At 40.6% G+C, this 18748-nt stretch overlaps 1 protein-coding gene across 6 annotated transcripts in view; it reads left to right on the forward strand.

Annotated features, from left to right (window-relative positions):
• The first annotated feature begins 1032 nt into the window (after positions 1-1032).
• The window catches only part of UBQLN1 (ubiquilin 1), a 37485-nt gene continuing 19769 nt past the window's right edge, over positions 1033-18748 (forward strand). For 4 of the 6 annotated variants that reach the window (XM_085042939.1, XM_085042938.1, XM_085042933.1 and 1 more), the window contains exons 1-3: positions 11993-12169; positions 14093-14244; positions 17950-18065. In XM_085042939.1, the coding sequence (XP_084899065.1) occupies positions 12008-12169; positions 14093-14244; positions 17950-18065 (430 nt within the window). In that variant the 5' untranslated portion in view covers positions 11993-12007. Of the gene's footprint in view, positions 1358-11992; positions 12170-14092; positions 14245-17949; positions 18066-18748 lie in introns of those variants that run through there. The other 2 variants (XM_085042936.1, XM_085042937.1) reach the window with 1 other exon arrangement.

Raw genomic sequence — 18748 nt, forward strand, 5'->3', positions numbered from 1 at the left:
CTTGAACAGCACCATCACCAAGAGTCACACCATGTGTCCCAGAGCACTGTCCAAACACTTCTTGAACTCTGTCAGGCTGGTGCTGTGACCACTGCCCTAGGGAGCCTGTTCCAGTGCTCAAACAGCCTCTGGGTGAAAAGCCTGTCTTAGCATCCAGCCTAACACAACTTCAGGCCATTCCCTTGGATCCTGTCACAGTGAAAGGGTGATAAAGTTTGTTGACAAGGCTCGCTCTACTACTTACTAGTACCACCTTAGCATCACTGAACGTGTACCACTGAAGTAGGTACCACTTATTTTTAACCACCTTAAGTAGGTGGTTAAAGCACACAGAGATAAACAGGACTAAAACCTAAAATTACACAGAATAACAGAATTGTTAGGGTTGGAAGAGACCTCAGGATATCACCCAGTCCAAACCCCCTGCCAAGTCACAGTCAGCTAGAGCAGGTGACACAGGAATGTGACCAGGCGGTTTTCAATGTCCCCAGAGGGAGACTGCACGACCTCCCGGGGCAGCCTGTGCCAGTCTCTGCTGCCCTCAGTGGAAAAGCTCTCCATGTCGAAGTGGAATTTCCTGTGGTTTCATTTATGGCAACTGCTCCTAGCCCTGTCACTGGGCACCACCGAGAAGAGTCTGGCACCATCCTCCTGGCACCTGCCTTTGAGATGTTTGTATGTATTGCTGAGAACCCCTCAGTCTTCTCCAGACTAACCAGGCCCAGCTCCTGCAGTGTCTCCTCACAGGAGAGATACTCCACACTCCAAATCATTTGTGTGACCCTCTGCTGGGCCCTCTCCAGTAGCTCCTTGTCTCTCTTGTGCTGAGGAGCGCAGAGCCGCCCAGCGCACTCCCGCCGTGTGGGCACAGTGCTGCCGCCGGGCGCGCGCACGCGCGGCTGCGTCACGCTGGCGGGGCGGGGCCCTCGGCGGCGCGCGCACTGCCGGGCTCGCGCACGGGCGGCGCCCCTTTCTAGTAACTTCCCCGTCGCGTGGCGTCATCACGGCGCGCGGCGGCCGGGCCGTTTCCGGTGTCGCGGGCGTGGCGCGGGCGCTCGGCTGGAGGCGCCGGGAGCCGCCGGCCAGGCCCCCCGCGCTGCCCCGCGCTGCCCCGCGCTGCCCTTCCCTGCCCTGCCCTGCCCTGCCCTGCCCTGCCCTGCCCTGCCCTGCCCTGCCCTGCCGTGCCCGCCCGCACGCCGCAATGTCGGACACAGCGGAGGGGCCCGCGGGGGGCCCCCCGGGCTCCCCCACCCGCGAATCCGCCGGTGCCGCCGAGCCGCGGATCATCAAAGTCACGGTGAAGACTCCCAAGGAGAAGGAGGAGTTCGCCGTGTCCGAGACCAGCAGCATCCGGCAGGTGAGGGACGGCGGGGCAGGCTGAGGGGGCCGCGCTGGGGCCGGGGCCGAGCGGCGGGAGGGGCGGGGAGCGCCGGCCCGCAGCTCCTGCCTCCGGCGGCGCGGGGCTTGGGCCCTTGCCGTGACAAAGCAGCTTCTGCTCGCCCGGGTCGCGCCGCGCTGATGGGCGAGCACCAGCGCTGATCCCCGCCCGGGAGAGGGCTGCTGCCATCTGAGGCACCTTCAGCGAGACCAGGCTGCTGAGAGCCCCCTCCAGCCTGGCTTTGAGTACTTCCAGGGATGGGCCATCCACAGCTTCTCTGGGCAACCTGTTCCAGTGCCTCACCACCCCCACAGTAAAGAATTTTTTCGTAACCGCTAATCTAAACCTACTCTCTTTCAGTTTGAAGCCATTGCCCCTTGTTCTGTCAGTACATGTTCTTGCACACAGTCTTGCCTCATCTTTCCTGTAAGTTCCCTTCAGGTACTGGAAGGCCACAGTTAGGCCACCCCAAAGCCTTCTCTTGTCTTGTGCTCTTAACTGTGAGTTGTCCTGTCGAGCTGACTTGTTTTGGTAGCAGTTGCCTCACTGGCTGGCCAGCATGACTGTAGAAAATACATGCAGTCGCTTGCATCTCTGTTTTTCCAGTGGTTTTTTGATGTAACACTGTCCGTAGACCTTGAACTTCGGGAAGTCATATGCTTGTACTGTGTTTGTAAAATTTGCAATCTATTGTACTTAATTGTGCTAGTTATGAATATAGTTAGTACTTAGCATACTACTACTGTCAGCTAACTTAGTTACTAGGGGTTTTGGGTGTTCCTGTGAAACTCTGTACCCCAGGAACGTTGGTCTCAACAGAGCTAGTGACACCTGCTGATTCATTCACACTCTTTCCTGCAAGTCTTGAGTTTTGTAGAAGGTTTGCTGTGCAAATATTGACTAGTACTTCATTTACTTAGATTAGAAAGCAACAAATCATAGAAAAAGTGCAACCAAAATGTAAAAACCCAGTCTCCTGCTTGTTAAGGATGTAGACATTGCTAGATTATGAGCCTCCTTCATTTGACATAGGATTTCCCAGTTTTCTCCTTGAAATGGCTCTAAATGTGACAACTTTGTGCTATTCCAATTTTTTTTTTGTTATCATTGCTATTGCAGACCTCATCAGAAAAAGGTTACATGTCTGAAAGCCCCACTGATGTCTAGGTATTGGACGTGACATCATTCCTTATCTGTGAGCTGAAGGACACTGGTTAATAGAGGAGGATACAAAACATGAAGTGGAGGCTCCCACATTTCAAATGTAGTGCTAGCACTTCAGCTAGACCCTCAGGCTTTTATTTCACCTAGTTGCTGTGAATAAAGAAAATGCTAATATTTCTTTCAGTTTGTTTACCCTTATGTCTAGCCTAGATTCAGTTTGGTTTGGCTTTGTTTGGTTTGGTTTGGTTTGGGGGGGGGGGTTTTGTTGTTGTTGCTTTGAGGGTTTCTTTTTTGGTTGGTTTTTCTGTTTTGTGTTTTGTTTTTTGGTTTTTTGTACATCAGCATTTGGGCTAGAAGTGTCCCAGACCTGAGTTTCATTGAGGTCTTCTCCAGCTGCCAGTGGATTGAGACTGCTCTCTTGTCTTCTCTAGTCTTTTGGCAGCTGCAGTATTGTGTGCTGTGAGCTACTCTCTCTGCAAGCTTGATCTAGGCATTTCTCCTGAAGGTAAAATGACTGTGTTTGCTTTTTAATGTTGTCCACTGCTTTCCCAGCAATCTCAGTCTGAAAGGGGTGCTTTTCACTTCTCTGTTCTCCATAGATTTGTGAGCAGCGCCAATGCAGTTTTTGTAAAAGTCTTTGCAGATTTGGGGCTTTTTCTTTGTTTGGATATTTCAAAAGAGAGATTCATAAACTAGATCTAACCTGAGGATTGCGTTTGTCCTGAAAAGCAGTCAGCCATTAGATTGGGTCCTTCAAAAATTATAAACAGATTTACTTAAGCTGTGAATTTTGAAATATATTTGAATTCAACAAGTTTGTATCAGATTTGAATACTGGTGGAGCTGCCAGGTTTTCAAATAACCAATTGTCATAAACTCTAATAGTTGTGCAACCCAGCAAGAACATGAATTTTTACTGGAAGCAGTCATGCAAGTTTAGGGAATTAACAGAGCACACTACTTCAAATGTTTTTATTGTCCACAGATACCTTAAACTCTGGAGTGTTGATTCTCTTGGAACCCTTGTTAAAATATTAGATCTGCAATTATATATATCTTATATATATAATTATATATATCTTATATATATATATATATATATATATAAAATTATATATATCTTATATATATAATCTTATATATATCTTAATTCCTGTGAAGAAAGATTGCCCTGGTGGATCGACCATTTGCTTGAAGTCCCAGGCAGTGTAACAGTGCTAAAAGATGCACTGTCTCCTTAGTGTGACTAACACTGGCTGCTTGTCTTAAACTACAAAAATGAGCTGCTGATAATAATAAGTAAGGTAAGGTTTCTAGAGCTAGCCTTGAAAATTGGTTAATCTCAAATACCAGACAAATTGCGCATCTGTTCAAATGCATCTGGAATCAGCAAGTGGTTTGTACAGTTGAGATAGGTGTACCAGTAACTTTTTGGTTGAAAAAAAAAGCCCCAAAACACAGCAAAAGAAACTCCCTTTAGCTGTATATTTCTGCAGTTAATATTATAACGTAGTGAATTGTTTATTTCTTTCCAATCACTTCAGAATACCACCAAGAACCTAGATTTTCTAGGAAAATATTTTGGGTCAAATACCAGGGCCAAATTTAGGGCTACACAAATTGTATTTTATGTTGCTCCATTAACGTAAATCAGGTCTGCAACTTTTCTGTCATGATTTTTTCCTGTATTGGAAGACGCCAGCAGAACAGATTTGTTATTGCGATCCTGTGTTGTGCAGCTAGAACAGTGAGTATGCAGATTGGTATGGAAAATAAACTAAGTACAAAGCCATTCTGGGAGGTCAGTTGATTGCAACACCTGTCCCTCTGTCTTTTTTCCAATGAAAACTATTTGATTGTGCTGTAATATTTTGACAAAACCAAATATTTGCATGCGTGAGTGGGTATGATAGTGATCTTGCTCAGTGCAGAGACTTAATGAATACATGGTGGGTAAAGATGAATGCCTGTAAGTTTCTTGACTTCTTGTGTAGCAGAGTTGACTGAATATGTTTTGATAAAGCCTGTATACAAAGAAGTGTGCTCATTTTAGGAATGACTTATGCCTTCATGTCTCGGTGAATGACTTGGTTTGAGTGTTGAGGTGTCGTAACTGATTACATGAACGCACAGTTTTACATTCATAATTTAGAACTAGGGAGTTTTAGAAGAGTTAAAGCTTGCTGATGCTTCAAGGTGCTGTTTTAGTCCTCTGTGTTGACATTTGAAGTATTCATAAGTTTGTTGTGACTGGTTCAGCGGTACTGTCTGCAGGTGTGTAGCACACTGGAAGTTACTGAGTTGTCCATTCTGTGAATATTACAACTCCGAAACAGAGTAACATGCCTAGCTGTGTGTTATTTATTGCTGGGCCAACAAAGAGTGGATGTAGTAAATCTGTGCTAACAATTTCAGAAGCTTGAGGTTCTTGCAGAAAATGATTGTCAGTGCAGTGATTATATGAAAATTTCAGAGCAATGCCAGTCTGGAAAAGTTAGTGAAATTGAGTTCAGTTCCACAGAAAACAGGTTCAATCCTTATGCAGGTTTAGGTTTTTGGTTTTTTTTACTTAGGTTCAACTTTTAAACAGAATTTCTGTTCAGTAAGGAATACATTTTTCAGTAATAGCATGTTTAACACCTTCTAGTATGTTTTTTAAAATAGGTGAACACAAATGTGCTTTCTATATTAGACTAGACTACAGATAAAACCCTTGAGCTACTGAATTATAAGTGTAAATGTATCCATTGTGTTGGGATTGAGTTTTGTCAAGTGGACAGCTCCTAAAGTTGTACTTTTGATTACAGTTTCAGTACAGTTTATGGTTGAAACTTTAAATCCATAAATCCAGGGTTTCATATTTGTTCTTGCCTGGTTCTTGCAATCCCAGATTGGTAGTCTTCTGCTTGGTAAAGATCACACAGGTGTAAATGTTAAATTGTTAAAACATTGGGTAATTTGGTAGTGGAGCATCTTTCGTGACTTGCATATGCTTTTAATATTTTATGTAATGTTTTATTTTATAAGAACAGTGTAATTTCAATTCTTTTACATGATCCAATTCTGTCTCACTGTTTTTCTGTAATCCAGGGATTACTGAATGGTACAAACAAAATAGGTTGAAACTATGTAATGGACTCCAGTCTGTACTTCTTTTTCAGGATTGTGATACAGGTTTCTGTTGCTTTTCAAGTGTCTCAAGGCACTTGAATGCACGAAGTGTTCAGTGTTAGGTTTCCCATCATCCTAGCCTGAGCCGGGACAGTGCTTATTCTAAATGAAGGTGTTCTTGGTTTTGCCTTGCTTTGCCTGTGATCTGGTACACAGTGAACAGGGAGGGAGTAGCCAAGTGCTTTTATGGAGTAGTATTGCTTCTCCAAACAAAAGCTTGGAGAAGTGGAGGGGCTTGCTGAAGGATCCTTGGAAGGAATAGAAATGGCTAGAACTTGAGTCCTGAGCCCTTTATGCTACTATGCGCTCTGCTGTTTGCCCTTTGTGGGCTGCTAGCCTTGTAAGCTCATCAAGAATCTGACTTTATGTTTTGAAATGTGTTTGTTTGTTTGCTTTGTGAGGTTGGTTTGGTTGCAGAGATTTGAGGAAATAATTTGGTTGGGAAACTAGCATGGGTCATTGGCAAAGCCAGCAGAAGAGAGTAGCTCCTTTGAGACATGAAAAACAGAATACTCTTACATAGAAGCCTTATTTTGTGTGCTCTTTCTAGCTATGCTTAATCTGCTGTGGGCCAAAAGTGCTTGCATTCTTGCTTGAAATGACGAATTCTTGTCTTCTTCCTGTATAGTGTCCTAGAATTGTGCAATGAAGCCCTGTTTTGACTGAGTCACTATAATTCTGTCATAAGATGACCAGGTCATGATTCATCACAAAAGGAAAACACAGCTATCAGTGGTTGTATGGCCATGAGTATGTTTGGTTCCTTACTTCTTGGGTCAAGATGACCTGTAACTATTAATTTTGTTATATGAAAGAGAGCTGGAGCTCATCAAAGTTTGCTCCTGGGACTGCTCACTGTGGATGTAAGACAGATTGGAATTCAGTCAATACCCTTAACTGTGTATGTTGGTAGGAAAGATAGTTGAAAGTTTAAATGTCATGGCTGTGTTTTGAAACAGCAGTGCTGAACAAGCTAATGTTTAAAAATCTTTTTTTGTAGTAGAACTGTTTGAGGGATTGCTGGGAATGAAAACTGCAGTCCAGCTTTCTGAGTACAAACCTTTGCTTCCATGTCATCCTCTATTGTGTTCAAAACAGAGTTTCGTGTGGGGAGAGTCAGCAACCTTGCTTTTTTTTACCATAATCTAGGTAAAATTGTAGCTTAGTATTTTCAAAGTAGTTGAAGTTTTCAGGGGCCTGTTTTCTTTTACTTTCAATGGGACTTGGATGTTGATTGCCCAAGACCGCTTCCAGGTTGTCACTGTAACTTAATTAATGTTACTGTAATTTTTAAATATTACTTACTAAGCTGAGGTTGAGATAATTTGGGAAAGTATTTCTAAATTTATTGGTTTTCTTCATTTTATTACTTTTTCACAAACCTTTGTCTTGTGAGTGGATAGTAAGATTATTACAGTTGCTGTTTTTGATGTCATAAAACAAGTTAGCAGAAGCTTTTTAATCATTATATGGTGGTAACATGTCAAAGGAGAGTTTGAATTTTAATACTTTTGCTTTGCCTAAATAACTTTTTACCGGGTCCTTCCAAGTCCAGCTTGTCGGATGTTAATAGGTTAACGTTTAAATTATGGATCTGCTCTGCATAGTAACAGCGAAAAACAATATCTGGTTTAGTCAGTTGTTCTACTTCATGTGTATTCAGATATTTGATTTGTTTGGTGACATAGTGTTTACTTGGACTAGCTCGGGTACCAGTATGCGTTTGTTCAGCACTGGACTTCAACACTGTGGTGTCCACCCATACCTTGCAAAAACCTTCAGAAGCAATCAAGTTGAGCAGCTGTAGTAAAAATCCTAGCTTGCTTCACAGAGAATTGTTTTTTTTAATATGTGTCTTAACAAAGAACAGAGAAATACAAGTTTTGTTAATGGTGATTATTTTAAAGTTGCTATGAAGACAGGAGTACTTGGCATGGAAACTGAGAATATAAACAAGAAGTGCTGGTGTGCTGCTAAAAAGCCAATGAGTGTTTCCAATATGTAGAACTACGCTGCTCCTGTATTTCAAAGCAAAAGAAAAGTTCATATAAACAAGTTAACTTGAGGTAAAATGGTTATTTGGACAAAGTGCTTCAACAAGATGAGCTTTAGATTTGTTCTAATTCATGTCAAATCTACAAGTTGCTGTGCTTTGAGGAGAAAGTAACCTTGAATCAATTCACTCTGAGTAAAAATGTTTTTTTCTTTTCTCCCTAGGAAAACCAGGCCACTGCCTAGACACCAGTCCTGTGTTTCAGTCTGATTCCCATTGTGCTTCTCTCCACAATTATTTGTCTAATAATTGTGTAAAAAAATTGACATGATTTTAGATTATTTTTACTGTATTCAGTTACTGGATGAGTACAATGAACTAGTTTCAATGAATACACCAGGGTTCAAGTGTATTGAAACATTATTTTTCCAACTTTGAGTTCTTTCCTGTGCACTGATATGGCTGAGCACCTTTGTAATACCACAAGGCATAGTATTATTACCATGAAGTAGAACTTATATTTTAGAGCAACAAAGTAAATGAGCTGACCTTGTTGCTTGGGTTGTTACCTGTTAATTAAAAGGATGAGTCACTGCAGTGGGAGAATTGGACAGAAATGCCCATCTTTTCCAGCCAGTGACACTGAACTGGCTTCTGCTTTTGGTTTTCCTAGTGGACAAAGTATTTTAACTGTAATTTACTGATCCTATTATTTAGTTATATTGTGCAAGCTGGAGACCTAAGCAACACCAAAATTAATTTTTTTAGAACTGTGTAAATATGCAATAATTTCCATCATCATAATCTGTCATGGTTTAACCCCAGCCAGCAATTAAGTATCATGCTACTGCTTCCTCTCTTCTCTCCTGCCTAGTGAAATGGGGAAGAGAATCTGAAAAAATAGTAAAACTCATGGGCTGATATAAACTGTTTAATACAGTTTAATGTTTAAAACAACAACAACAATAATAACAACAACAATAATAGTACTGAACAAGAGGGAGAGAAGAGTAAAACACAAGAGAAACAAAGGATGCACTGTACAGTGGCTCAGCTCCCACTGACTGATGCCCAGGCTCATGTTCCCTTCGCTGGCAAGTGCTGCAGCCATGCTGTCCAAGTTGGTGAAAGCAGAGATTGGGAGAATGAAGAACTGTCCTGTGGAGAGGGTCAGGTTCAGGACCCTTTAAGGAGCCTTAAAGTGCACAATTCCATGGGATCTGATGAGATGCATCCATGGGCCTTGAGGGAACTGGGTAAGGACGTGGCTAAGCCACTATACATTGTGTTTGAGAAGTTGTGGCAGTTCCCTGTGAAACTTCCGACAGACTGGAAAAGGCAAAACAGAACACCCATATATTTTTGGGAAGGGAAATTGAGAAGACCCAGGGAACTACAGGCTGGTCAGTCTTACCTCAGTGCCTGGCAGGGTTATGGAAGACAGCCTCCTGGAAATTATGCTGAGGAACATGGAAGGTTAGGAGATGATTGGTGACAGCCAGAACAGCATCACTAAGGACAAATTTGGTGATTGCTTGTGATGGGATTGCAGTGGTGGTGGATGAAGGAAAAGTGAGTGACATCATCATAAACTGCACTTATGTAGAGCTTTTAACACTGTGCTGCATGACTTGTCTCTAAGCTGGAGAGACATGGTTTTGACAAATGGAGCACTCAGTGAATAAGGAGTTTACTGGATGGTTGCACTCAGCGTTGTGGTAAATGGCTCATTGTCCAAAGTAGCGACCAGTGATGAGTGATGTCCTCAGGGATCAGTACAGGGTTTAACATCTTTGTCAGTGACGTGGAGTGCACCCCAACCGTACCAATCTGTGTGCTGTGAATGAGTGCTGCAGCGAAGGGTTGCCATCCTTGACAGGCTTGAGGGATGGGCTCACGTGAACCTCATGAAGTTCAACAAGGCCAAGTGCAAGGTCCTACGCTTGGGTTGGGGCAATCCCAAGCCCAAATACAGTCTGGGTGGATTGAGAGCAGCCCTGAGAAGGACTTGTGGGTTAGAGGCTGGACATGACCCAGCAGTGTGTTCTCACAGCCTAGAAAGTTGGTTGTATCCTATGCTGCATCCAAAGCAGCGTGGGCAGCAGGGCCAGGGAGGGGATTCTGTTCCTCTTCTCTGCTCTGGTGAGATCCCACCTGGAACACTGCATCCAGCTCTGGGGTCGCGGCACAGGAAGGACATGGGCCTGTTCGAATGAGTCAGGATTCATCTCCACCAAGAGGTTCGGAGGGCTGGAGCATGTCCTGTGAAGACAGGCTGACTTTTGTTCATCCTGGAGAAGAGAAGGCTCCAAGGAGACCTTACAGCAGCCTTTCAGTGGCCAAAAGAGGCGTACATGAAAGATGGTGAGGGACGTTTTACAAGGGCATGGAGATACAAGGGTAATGACTTTACCCTCTTTTGTATTAGGCAGACGTTCTTTACTGTGAGGATACTGGAACAGGTTACCCAGTGAAGTTGTGGATGCCCCATTGCTGGAAGCATTGAGAGCCAGGCTGGGCTTTGAGTAACCTGGTCTAGTGAAAGGTGTCCCTGCCCTTTGCAGAGGAGTTGGATCTAGATGATCTTTAGCTTCCTTTTCAACAATGTTTTTAGAATTCTGTTTTCTATATGTGTACATGATTCTCTTCCTCTGCCTCAGCAAAAAACCCCAAAACAGCATATGAAACTAGTCTGTTACGTAAGGTGCTTTTGACAGTTAACACTTTGCAGGCAGACTCATTTGTAAAAGGTCTTGCATGGTTATGTAGGTTTTATATGATGGTTTCCTCTGAATGAATTATCAAACAGAGGGCTTGGTCCTGCTTATACCTTGTCATTTCAGAGGTCCCAATGTTGTACTGAATGAAAGTGAAGAGCCATAACTCTTCCATTGCATCTTGATTAGGCTTTTTATATAAATATGTCTCAGTCCAAAGTAGCTTATTATTCGCAATAGTTTTATTATTGTGACTGGAAATAGATCTAGTGTACATTTTGGTCATTCATGGATGTTGTTGTAGAGGTTGTTGTTAAGATTATTTTGTGGGTCCTGGTGCACTGATGGTTGCATTCATGTCTTGCTGTAGTGCTGTTTTTGCATGGCAGCCTACAGCTTCCTCCAGGTGGTGCAGCACAGGGAGAGCAGCCAGTCTCCTCTCCCTGATGAGCAGCAATAGACAAGAAAGCGGAATGAAGCTGCATCATGTTCAGATTGGATTTTGGGGAAGGATTCTTCACTGGGAGGATGGTCAGTCACAGGAATAGACTTCTTTGGGAAATGGTCATGGCAGGAAGCCTGTTAGAGTTCAAGGACAATGCTCTCAGTCATACGGTTTAGTTTCAGGTGGTCCTGCAAAGAGTAGAGAATTGAACTCGATCCTTATGGTTCCATTATAACTTGAGAGATATTCTGTGATTCTGTGAATATTATTTATACTACAATGTCAGCCTTCTGATGAGTATTAAGTTGTGGATCTCACTGTCACAGGATATTGTGGAAAATATGATAGTGCGTTTAGGTAAATGACAGTCTTTGATTTGTCACAGTATGGTTGTCCTTTATTCTGACACATTAGCTTTGTCCCAAATTATAAGTATTTCTGCTGGTTTTGTGTTACTTTGGAACGTATAGTATGGGTAATTAAGTAGAAGAATATGGAATAGGAAGCGACTGCCTGAACAGTTGCTCAGGAGAAGAAGGTGTAAGAAGGTGTGTTTTCCTTAAGGTGGAAGTGGGCATTTAAGATTTGTCAGCGCTTCCTCCCACTTAAGGGTGAGACATCACAGAAAAGAGTGACAAAAGTCAGAGGGTCCACAAAATCTTAGAAAGTTTTATTTGCAGATTACACACAATGGAAATTGGTATTGCTAAGTCCCAGACTTACTACATAAGCACATGGCAGTGGGTTTTGTATAGAGGGGTGAGATGAAAAGGAAGAGAGGAGGAAAGAAAGAAAGGAAACAAGAAAAGAAGAGATAAAAAGAGCTCACCAGTCCTGGCTCCAACATAGATCCAGCTAATGAGGAGTTCAGAGTCCTGGGGGTGCACATATGACTGGGTTTTGTAAGGATACCTTTTTATAGATAGGCATTCCCGGACTTGGAGATAACTTTCTGAATTTCTATGCCAATTAGTTATCATGCACGGTCTGTTCTTTCAGACCTTTCTGGAAATGGGTCAGAGGGCTTTGGGAGTCTTGGGTGGTTTTGATCCCTCCCTATAGTCCATGCCTGTTTCTCAGTTGCATTCCTGTTCTTGCACTGTTCTGTGTTGCGTTCATCTCCAGGAGTTACAGCAAGGATGTTTGTCCTGGAAAAGTGCTGTTCCACTTCTGTATGGCCACCTTCACCAGCTACAACATGTTCTTTCCCACAGCATGTTATTACCAAAAATTCTTGGTTATTACCAAAAATTCTTTTGTCTTATTACCAGCACTCATTGGTTGACTCCGCAGCCATCGAGGTATCGGTATTTGAGGTGCACACATTAGCCCCTTCTGGGGTTCTACAAAATCCCTGAACAAAATATCTATAGAGTTTATAGCTATTAAATGGGTTAGTACTCTTGCATGAATGTTTTCCCACATGGATTTTTCACTTTTTCTTACAAATTGGAATAAAGCTTGTAGGGTGTGGGTTTATCTTCCATTAAGCGTAGAGAAGCTGGTGTGAAATATTTTGGCCAGTATTGATCCCTACACTTACAGAAGAGAGTAATTGGCTTTGAAAATCCAAAGGGGGTGGGAATGATCAGATTAGAAAAGAACCTCCAAGGAAAGATCAACCTTACTGCAATTCCTCATTCAAAGGAGAACAGCAGTCTGTTTGTGTTGTCCATTGTGGGAAGGACAATGAAGACATAAGGTAGTGAAACACTGAAACAGGTTTCTTGGAAAAAAATTGCTGCAGACCTCAGAGAACAGACTAGATAAGTTTGAGAGAAATACTAAGTAACCCACTTGGGGAAGGAATGGACTGCGTGGCTTTCTAGAATGCTTGCAGGTCTAAATATTGCCAATGTAAAGGCTGACTTATGAGTTATTTCTGCAACAACCAAAATTGACTCTATGTGAGTATACTTTTACCTCCCACACAAACATATAGATTTAGTCACTATTGTCTCTTGCACTGTCTCTTTTTTTAAACTCTGTTTATTTTTCTCTTCCTGTGCTATAAAACCTTTTAATTAGAGACTCACCGTCAAAGCATAATGCGTTGGAATTGTACTATTTAGTCCTGCCTAATATAAAATTATTACTAATGACTAGTTGCAAGATTAATATTCTTTTCTCCTATATGGAGTGAGAATTCTGTAGGATGTTTGGGATGCTTTTTAAAGTATTATGGTTAACTTAATTAAAAAATTTTAAACACAGTGAACTTCTGAAAGACTTTCTAACTACCTGGAATTGTTTTAAAAATACTTAATCTGCTGACTAGTCTTGTTAAATAAGTTTATCTGTCATTCTTAAAAGCAAGTCATTCCTTACAATTTTTTTTGTACATCTCTCTTTTTAAGTTTTATTAATATTTTGCTTTCAATGGGGACATTTTTCCAGAAAATAATAAATTTCAATTAGAAGTCATTCAAAGCATAACTTGGTTATTATTGATTAAGAAGGTGTGGAGTGGACTTCCACGTTTAGTTGTTTTAATTAGGGAATGATTTCCTAGTGAAATGAAAAATGTGGTTATTTGCTGTGGCCTGGGCTGCAACTGCATTTTATGTAGCAGTTGTGTATTGAGTGAAAAAATAGAGCTACCTAAGGTATAACTTTTGCCAGTGTGGAAAGGAATGCTAGTTTTGACACACGGATGGAAGGCAGCAAAAATACATCTACAACGAAAAAATACTTGGTACCAGCAAAAGTCTAGACAGATTTATTCTCTTTGTGGCATGGCATCATCAGTCCTTTAGGAATGGGTGGTTTCAGTGCTGTGCACATTTGTATGTGTGTACTTGCTAGTATATAATTATATGCATACTTTACCATGAGTATATATACAGGTGTGTTTAAGTACTATATACACTAGTATGTATTTGTGTCATGGATGCATGCCTGATTGAAGTCACAGTAGTCTTTAAGAGAAATCAGATTTTTGTTGTCATGACTTATGTAACTAGTGATATAGATGTGAAATTCTTCTGATTTCCTTCTCTGTATGACAAAGTAATATCTCCCATCTTCCTATGGACAAAAAGAGTTGAGTAAATGGAAGTATTTCTAGTTTGTGAAATACAGAATGTATTTCTCTATGTACTTCTGTATACAGAACTATAAGTGAGGTAATACAGCAAATGTAAAAAATGGATTGTTCTTAATTTTTTTTTAATTACAGTTCAGTATTTAATTACATAAATTTATAATAATAATTTTTTGTTTAGTTCAAGGAAGAAATCTCTAAGCGTTTCAAGTCCCATACTGATCAGCTTGTGTTGATATTTGCTGGAAAAATTTTAAAAGATCAAGATACTTTGACTCAGCATGGAATTCATGATGGACTCACTGTTCACCTGGTTATCAAAACACAAAACAGGTAACCTTAATGACAAGTGATCTTCTGTTTACCTCTAGGGAAGTAAAAGTACTCTACATTATTAATAGCTGTCTGTTGGGCAAAATTAGATTTGATTAAATCACCTTCATCAGCTCCTTAGTTACAGCTGGTGCCAGATGACAGTAAAATTATGAAATTATAGTGTTCTTTTAATTTATCTTGTATTTTAATTACGTTTATGTTTTCTTCTGCTTTTTTTTTTGTTATTTCACTTTTTTTCTAGTTCTGGCTGTGTTTTGGCTTCACGGTTGTTAGATATCATCTCTTGCTTCCAAAAATATATTTTTTACAGATTTTCTTTTCACAAATGAAAACTTGCAGTGAATGTTTTGTTTCTTCTTTTTCTCTGCAGTGAATTTTCTTTCCTTGTTTTACCAACACAGTGAGAAAAGACTTGCTGTTTTGGTAAAACAAGGCAAGAAAATTTTTGAGAATTGCTTTACTGCAATGAATTTATCCGTCTAGACAGACTTGATTTTAAGGGAGGTTTTTTGGGTTGGTTTGTATTTTTTTGGGGGGGGTTTGTTTTTTTGTTTTTTTTTTCTTTGTTTTGTTTTGTTGTTGTTGTTTGTTTTTTTGGTTTTTTTGTGAAGCAGTATTGGAATGATGGTTAGAAAGTTGTATCAGTTGAGCTATGTCATCTGCACTTCTTATGAAGTGCATAAAAATCCTTTCAACAAGTAGAGTAATAGGCCCCTCAAATGCAGTTTGTTATTAGTCGATAACATGTTCATTACTCTAGACTGAAAGTGGTTTTGCTTCTGTTCTGCTTAGGTCTTTGCTATTTGTGGTGAGGAATGTGAAATGTCTAATGTGAAAATGTAAGATGTTGAAGGAAAGAGTGAAATATAGGGGAGAGCATAAGTAGGCTTTCCCTTTCAAGGCCTTACCAAGGCACAAAGGCTGACTAGTAACATCAGCATTAAATATAAATTCTTGATGAAATTAGTAGCATTAGCATTAATTGTAGGTACTGTTTGAAACTGATGTCTTCAGTTCCATATTCATGCCTTGGAAGGATTATGTTCTCTATCCTGGAGTTAAAATACTTGTTTGTACTGTCAGTGGTCTGCCTTTCCTGCCCTGTGCCTTCTCCACCTGAAATTTAGGCTGATACAAGCCATGCCAGTCTTGAATGCAGTAATTATGTAATGCTGCAATTCTGTGCCTTGTGCATCTGAACAATTTTTCTGCTGTTGCAATTTTTTTGCTGCTTTTTTTTGCCGGCCATCTTGATTGTGGCAGGGAGGCTCCATGAGTAGTGTTGGCAGGAACCCTTTGACTTGCAGTCTTCAGAGGGTTTATAGCTATAGCTATACATACTGAAATACCACTGCTAGTCTTTTGGACCTTCTTGCACTTTGCCTCTGGGCAAAGGAACCCCCAGGGATACAAATGCCACATTTGTGGCTTCTGGAGAACTTTTGGTTGACCCTGGATCTCTCTTATCAGCATTGCACTCCATGGTTTCACTCTTGGCTGCTTTTTTTGAATCATTTTAGAGGAGTGTATTTCTATTATCTGCAGAATGTTTTAATTATGTGTGGGAAAATGAAGTATGAACAAAAACCTACAGATCCTTTGTATGTACCTGTGCTGTCTTCAAATGAGGCATTAAAGTTTTCACCTACTAGCTTTGCTTGAATAAACTAAAAACATGCTAAAACCTGCTAGAGAGAATTGCCTGCACAATGAAAACCACCCCTGAGAATGTATAGCATTGTCCTGAAATATCTCAGTAGTATCCTTGCTAAAATATCTATATTTTATGCTTGTCCCAAAAGACAAGATTTAGACTCTGCCACTGTGGCCTGGAAAGTGCTGATTTTTGGCCATGAGTATCAAGATTGATTTGTTCCCAACTACTTCACACTGTGCCATTTACTTTTCTGTTGAATGTTGCTGTTACTGTTGGTGCTCTGTATCTGAATAAGTAAAAGTTTTTTTCCAAGACTCGATCTGAAGATGATCTTTTTCCTTCTAAGCTATATGACACGTGTAACTTCAAAATAGGAATCCTCATACATCTCAACCAATTCTTGTTGAAAAGAAAAGAAAAGAATCCTTTTTTTTACTGTGCTACATTTTCCAGAATCATACGGACTTTCAGTGAAATCTTGTAACCTATCTTCTACAATGTCAGAGTAGCAGTCTTAGCAACAGGCAGTGAAGATAGATAGAGTTTCTGAATAGAGTTGTAGGTCAACATGTATCATTTGTTCACAAGTGCTGGGAGGAAACATAATGGCAAAATGGGCGTGAAAGATGATGTGAACTTAACAGGAATATCACTAAAAAACTGGAGGCTAACCGGCTTGAGACTCATACGAACCATTATCTTAAGAGAATATGCCCCACTTTCCGTGGGAGCACTATTGAGCTGCAAGTTTCAGTGTCATCTACTTTTTTGTCACACTTTTGAGAACCTTTCATGTGTATTGCATGAAGCAGCATAGTTGCTTCTCAAAATAGTTTCTCAGTTTAAAATACAAAGAGGATTTTATGCTTATTATTGTTCTTTTACTTGTGGAGGAAAGATGTGAGTGTTTCCTAGATGAAAGAAAACCAGATATGTCTAGTGGGAGAGTCATGATCAGTATACAGTCTATAATCTTCTTCATTCAAGTTACAGCTGCTTGGCTAATGATAGCCATTTTGTGTTCAAAGTTTGCAGTTGCTGTTAATGAAGTCAAAGAAACCTCAGGAAAGTCTCTGCATTTAAGGCATCTTTCTGATTGTCTTTTTGTATGGTTTGTTTGGTTTTTTTCTGATGTTTGTTTGAGTGGAGCAAGCGCAGAGTTTTGTTACAGGAGAAAGGTCCTCCAAGGTGGACTGAAGTATGAAGTCTTGCATACCGTCAAATTTCTCAGATCTTTTTGTGAAGTCTGAATTCACAATTTTACAAGTTATTTTATTCTGTGGTAATGCAAATACAGGCATTTATGAGATTGGTTATTGCACAAGAGTGGAGAATTTATTTGGATTTCAAAGTAGTCTCTTTTCTTTAGAACAGAGGGCAAGTTAGCTTTATTCAAGCTCAGTTCCATGTTCTCTTTTACTGTGTGGTAACATCTGTATTTCTGCCTGCAATAGAAGAGTATGGGGAGTATATAACCTGAGCACCCGTTAGTGTCTGTGCTAAATTATGGTGGCTTTAGCTTCATGTGATTACATTTTCAGCCTTTTCTTGAAGTCTTAAAGGTTATTAAGAGTCTGATACTTGTCTTCTAATAAAATGTGACATTAACTGAATTTCACATTCAGTAAGGCATCCTATTAGAGATGCGGCACAAAATAAATTCTGTATTAAATTTGTTAGGCTTTATTTCTTCAGGGTGGGGGCATGTTATCAGTAGTATGTGAGTACAGTGAAATAGGCATGGATCTTCAAAACAAGGTGAGGACAGAGGAAACAATTCATTGGCAGAGTGGGATGAGGAGGTAGTAATGGCTGCAGTGGTACCCATCTCTTTTTTAATATTTGAAACTACTGTTCTGAAAAACTGATGATACTACAGGAGTCTGAGAAGAATTTATCAAAGGAAGCCATCTGGAGATAACTGCGTTTTGACCAAGAATCAAAATGTAATTTAACATTTTCAAGTATAATACTATTCCTACATTTAGTGGCACTACTTAAAATAACTTGTTACTCTCTATAAAGTTGTAAAATTGCTTTTTTAGATCACAAGACCACCCAGCTCAACAGGCTAACACCGCTGGGAGTACTGCTACCACATCAACATCAAGCAGTAGTACCTCAACACCAACTTCAACAAATAGTAACCCTTTTGGCTTGGGTAAGAATATTTGTTAGGTAGCATGGTGGGTATCTTCTCTTGGATTCAGGTAATTGTCCCCAAAGCTTCATTACGATGTAGACAGAACTTTAAAAACAAAACGCAAACAAACAGACCAGCCAAAAACCTGATTACCGATATGTATTGAATTGGTTGTTGAAGGTTTCTGATCAGTCAGTTGCCAGAGAAAAGTTATTTCAATAGTTTTATGTAGAATCACAGAGTAGTTCAGGTTGGAAAGGATAACTTTAAAGGTGATCTAGTCCGACCTCTCTGCAGTTAACTGGAGCATCTTTAGATTAGGTTGCTCAGAGCCCTGTCCGACTTGACCTTGAATGCTTCCAGAGATGGGGTATCCATCACCTCCCTGGATAAACTGTGCCAGTGTTTCACCACAAACTTCAGATTTGTACTGTTTCACCTTTAGTGGTAAGGTGCTACTGTTGTTATATTTTGGGACTATGAGTAGTGAGATTCCTTCCAGTGTCCTTTTGCTTCTTAAAAGTGCATCTCAAATCCTGTTACCTGAATGTGGATGAATCATAGAAGTTGGACCTGTAACATAAAGTCAAGATATGCAGTAAAAGCAACAAAATTGCTGCTAATCTTACAATTAAGTATTTCTCAGGTTTCAGGTCTGATAGTATTATGAGTGAAGAGGCTGCAGTTTATGGACTTTAAAA

This window comes from Lichenostomus cassidix, chromosome Z (assembly GCF_008360975.1).
Source record: "Lichenostomus cassidix isolate B80296 chromosome Z, HeHo_3.0, whole genome shotgun sequence".
Taxonomy (NCBI): Eukaryota; Metazoa; Chordata; class Aves; order Passeriformes; family Meliphagidae; genus Lichenostomus; species Lichenostomus cassidix.